The 5,176-nt window shown below is 35.9% G+C and overlaps 1 protein-coding gene across 1 annotated transcript in view; it reads right to left on the bottom strand.

Moving 5' to 3' along the window:
• Positions 1-1,699: 1,699 nt before the first annotated feature.
• The window catches only part of LOC110019149 (sphingosine-1-phosphate lyase), a 19,215-nt gene continuing 15,738 nt past the window's right edge, over positions 1,700-5,176 (bottom strand). Inside the window, exons 10-15 of the mRNA XM_020716724.1 lie at positions 3,071-3,086; positions 2,769-2,876; positions 2,631-2,685; positions 2,406-2,552; positions 2,235-2,313; positions 1,700-2,103 (exon numbers count right to left, since the gene is read on the bottom strand). Coding sequence (XP_020572383.1) covers positions 1,981-2,103; positions 2,235-2,313; positions 2,406-2,552; positions 2,631-2,685; positions 2,769-2,876; positions 3,071-3,086 — 528 coding nt within the window. The 3' untranslated portion in view covers positions 1,700-1,980. The remainder of the gene's footprint in view (positions 2,104-2,234; positions 2,314-2,405; positions 2,553-2,630; positions 2,686-2,768; positions 2,877-3,070; positions 3,087-5,176) is intronic.

The following is a 5,176-nucleotide window of genomic DNA, read 5'->3' as shown; positions in this document are numbered from 1 at the left end:
GAAAGAGAATAGGTTGAAGGTAGCTAGGAGAAGCGACAATAGGTTAGAGGTGGCGGGAGCGCGGTGGTCGCAATTAGGTAAGTAACTGGAGAGGTTGATAGTAAGTTGGAGACAATTAGCAGGGCTGACAGCAAGGGGGAGATGGCTGGGAGGGATGGTTGGGTAAAGGAAACAACACATACTCTGTTTCTGATCGACGACAACTACTAAAGCGATGTGTACAACAAAGGGGGCGCTACAAATGATAAAAAATCACCACCTCTGGAGGAATTACATCTGGAGTACCTTCTCGCCTATGGATATTAGATATGCCGACGACTGTTTTGAGAAAAATCTAATAGAAAAACCAAAAACCTATGTTAAATGAACACATATAATACATAATTAACTTGGATTAGATCCTCTAATTGAAAGGAGATACCAATCCAAGTTGAAAGGGTCAATCAACCCTACTGAGTCTGGACCGACTCGGTCTAGAAGAAAGAGCAAGTGGGATTTCCCACGGCTTCTACGCCCGCACCTACGTTAGGAAGACTCTAGTCTAGTATCAATGGAGAGAACAACATCAGTCAATCAAAATATGAAAAGAATTCAAAGAAAGACTTTTTGAGCATTTTAGAACCATGCATGAAAGAGGATTTACATGATTTTTTTGCAATGGTCCATGAAGGGTATGCCATATATTATAAAAAGAAAATTGAGATGCTATTTGGCCATTCCTTGGAAGATCACATTGACCATTTGAAAAAAAAAAAAAACAAAAAAAAAGTATTGATAGTACTCGGGGTGTTGGCAAACCCATCGAAGGTGGTAAATATGTTGAACTCGCCACTACCGAAGACATTAAAATGGTTTAAAGAAATTATGGGAATTATAGGATACTGCCAAAAGTTTGTAAAGGGTTATAGTATGATTGTGTGGTTGTTGACGAAGCAGTTAAAGAAGAATGACTTTCAATGGGGGGAATCTACGAGCTAGGCTTTTAAGAAGTTAATGCCATGACCAGTGTACTGATGCCCAGGATAACTGATTTTAGCGAACCATTCATTGTAGAGACAGAGACCTTGAGCAATGGGTTAGGCGCAATCCTCAAGCAGGCCGACTCATCGTCTACTTTAATTAAGTATTGACCGCAAGAGTCAGACTAAAGTCAATTTATCAGTGTGAGCCACACAACTTAATCCAACAATAGTTTCCTCTCTTGCATCTTGAAGACAATCTATATTTCTGAGAGGGGAGTAATGTTAGAGTAGCGCCTACAACACCACCCGCCTCATACTCCACTTAGTTGACGTTTTGCCTGCCCAATAATTTGAAAACTTATATTATGTACCAAACTCAACGAGTAATTTAATCATTTGCTAGTTATTATTGTGGGATATAAATATGTCTTAATAAGTTTAGAGCTAGTTATGTATTTGTGATTGTTGTCTAACATATTAGGATTAGGCTTTAAGAGAGATCGTGTACCTCTCGAATTGTAGGTGTTTATCTTTTATATATTCGAGTTGTGTGGTTTTGTGATGGGGAAGTAAAATATTTTGTTTGCCCTAATCTCCATAGATTTGTCTCTTTTCTATCAAATTTGTATCCTCTCTGAAAACCTAATTATCAGAAAAATAATTGTAGAGAAATTTACAACAGGATTTCTTTGGAGAAAATCATAACAAATAGTAGATGAAAACCTTTAAATACAAATTTAAATGTAGACAGGTTTTTCACCAACATAAATTTAATTACAATACAAGGATTCTGAACACAGTCACAAGATTTCTTTGTAAGAAATTCTTGTTATAATTCATCAAACCTTTTATCAAATATTCAAATCAATATAGTCCGTCTTCTGCGAGGATTGTGTATAATGATCACGTATAAAACAACTGGAAAATTGCCCCAAAGTTCCTATGACCGGACGTGTATATAAATGCAGGCGTGTTGGGAAAATCGGTAGAAGCAGCAAATAAAGCCATATAACCAGGGCTAGCAACTACCGTCCATGAACTCTATTAGTAATTCTTGTAGCAAACCTCTATGAGGAATCTTTCCTGCCGCACCATACATGGGAGCGAGCCCTCCGCTGACTGGACCAGGATTTTGTTTTACCTGGTTAAAAAATGGAATATATAAATCACATCAGTTCAGATTCATGGGGTGAAAAAGATTTGACGGAAAATATGTGAAAATATGTTTAAAATTCTGGCAAAAACAGACAATTTTAACGAAAATAGACATACAATTTTAACAGACTCCCTCAAATCATTCAGGAAGGCTTCATAAACAGGAACGTGTTGAAGTGTGACACAAATGTGAAGGCTGACCCGAGAAAAGGAAAACAAAATAGCTGGTTAGAGTTTGGAAACTGAAGAGAGGAAGAAGGCTACTAAAAATATCTTGATAAAACCAACCTGTTCGGCCTTTGCAAAGCATTCAAATGCCAACCTTTAGAAGAGATAATATCGTTGACCTCAAATATGTCTATGACATCAGAACCAAATGCTACTACAGTCATGTCAGGCTTTCCAACGATAAATAGTTCTGGAATTTCTTCAATCCTGGTTGAATATAAAAACCATTAATACTTTAAGAATAATAAAGAATTAAGTGCCAATAACGAGATATTCGTTCGTTACCCTTTCTGTATCTTCTTAGATACTTCCATAACCTGACGTGTATTTTCCAAGTATCCTTCAAAAGAGGAGCATATTGTATTTTAGGTGAAAGATATATTAAGAAACCAATCGGCTGGATGAAGAACAAAACTTGATTACCATTCAATCCCAATGACATCATTGCAGCCCATGCTCCAGCTATCAATCCACCAGGTCTACTTCCAGCAATTGTAGGAGAAACATAAAGCCCACCCGACCATTCAGTGACTACAGCAAGCATATTATGAAAAATAAATAAATGGTTCTAGAAACAAATCAAAAGGAAACTGCACTACTGCAATATTTCTAAGCTACAAAAGACATTTGGAAGGTAAAAATGATTATGTTAAGGAAGTAGCGGAATAGGTGTATCGGTTTGTCGTTTAAGCGTCAGCATTCAAAGAAAAGTGCATGGTTCTTACCAGCAACAAATTGATTCTGAGAGGGCACGTAAGAGAGTCCATGATGCAGATTGCCCACAAAAAGAACAGATTCAGTACACATCCATCAAAGTTGAATCAAATGCAAGAAGAAAAGAATGCATGCAGTCAGAAAGTAGGTTCATAATTTTCCCAGTGATAGAAAAGTAACATGAAAACTCTGCTCCTACTCAAATGTCAAAGTCAAACAGACATACAGAAGCATATGGATAACAAATAACTACAACAAAAGGTAATTAACTCTTGAAAACACAATGGACTTCTTTCATGACAATCGTTCTATATGCAGCCAAACAAGTTTGAATTTTAGTTTTTAGTTTTATTCACAAGGTCGAAGAATGTTAAGATTGCTAATTACAGAATAGCAGACAACCTGTCATCTTACCATCTTATTTAGGCAGTTAATACCAAATTACTATATAGTTTTAACATCCTAAAAGACGGAAGGCTTGCAAAAGGGAGGGCAGAGAACAACTACTACTTGCTGAGTGCTGGTTGGTTGTTAAAACTTGATTATAACTAACATTGGCTGAAGTTCAGCAGAAGCCAAGAAACTAAACAGGCTTTACGGCAGAAAGAACAGGATTTTTGACATTTTATTTGAACAATAAAGTAGGAATCTGCAGAACTAAACCAAAAGCTTAAAGGGGAAAATGCTTAGCAACCTATATAGTATATTCTCAATTTTTCTTTTCCATCCTTTATAAGAAACATAAATAAAATATATTACTACTGTGAATTTTATTTAAATCTAAATAAAAATTTCTTTTGTGATTCATGTTACCAGGGGTGATATCTAGTCGAGTTCTAAGAAGTTAAATCAACTGAAAATCAAGGATCCAGATTTAGCTCGATCCAAGTTATAGCGAAGACGAGTGGTCAATTTCAAGCGAGTTTGAAGATAAGTAGAGTCAAGTCTATTAGTTTTATTAATTTTTTTAATAGTTAATCAAGATCATTATTATTATAAGAGTGTTTGTTTATATATGTTAAAATACACATATGCTCATATATCATTATGCTGAGTAACTTTCAAATTGAATCAAATCAATTTCAAGCAAGTCACCCTCAAGTCTACGAAATTCATTTTAATTTCGAGTCATCTAAACAGTTATTGATTCCCGAATGAATTTTAAGTTTCAGACATAAATCATTAACAGCATTACCTATAAAGTAGGACACTTAACAGTTTGTGATTTCGAGTCATCTAAACAGTTAGTGATTCCCGAATGAATTTTAACTTTCAGACATAAATCACTAACAGCATTACCTATAAAGTAGGAAACTTGGATAGTAAGAATCACTTTGCCTTGCAAACATAACCAATGAGCCATACAAATCTTCATGCTCCAACAACAATTGCATTTTAAATCATGTTACTCTTTGAAAAGGAGGTGTTGTATGCTTAGGGCCTATTTAGTTGCTTGAAGTTAGAAAACATATATTTTTAAATGGTGGAATCTGCAAGATTTTGTCAGGTGGCAGATTTAAACACAATAAATACCCAAAAATCTAAAAAATGTAGTGCTTTGATTTTCATTCAAAGCAAGTGAAAATGGAATCATCATTTTTTTAAAAATGATTTATATCTACATGAAGCCAAATTAGGGCTTAAAAGCTTTTAGTAGAAAAAATAACTCTAGAAGATTTTCTGTCTGGAGGCTGTTGGAATTTTGGCCTGCAACAAATAAGCCAGCCAATCACACCATTTCCACAAACCATCCATTTTCTTTTTCTGAGTTAACTGAGTACAGCAGTGACACAAGCGGTAACCAAATAACAATAGAAAACAAATATTATTATCGAATTTGAATAGAAAATTACAAACAAGCAAATGAAAATAGGAAATTGCAACAACACGACACCTGCTAGTGTTGGATCAAGGGTGGTGGAGGTGGTCGGTGAGGGCCTAAAAGGTGGCTTGATGGCGGAGGAGTTTGTTGGCAAGCAGTAAACAGCAAGACAATAGTTTCCCAAGTTCCATACAGCAAGCACAGCAGAGATCGATGTGGAATGGCTGTCCTGGATGATGGCAGCTAGAGGAAGTGGCAGCTGCGAGGGTCGAAGGCAAGAACAGCAGGAAGGCAA

This window comes from Phalaenopsis equestris, unplaced genomic scaffold, assembly GCF_001263595.1.
Source record: "Phalaenopsis equestris unplaced genomic scaffold, ASM126359v1 Scaffold000052, whole genome shotgun sequence".
Taxonomy (NCBI): domain Eukaryota; kingdom Viridiplantae; phylum Streptophyta; class Magnoliopsida; order Asparagales; family Orchidaceae; genus Phalaenopsis; species Phalaenopsis equestris.
Note: the sequence above shows the minus strand (reverse complement) of the source record. Positions and strands in the feature narration are given on the sequence as shown.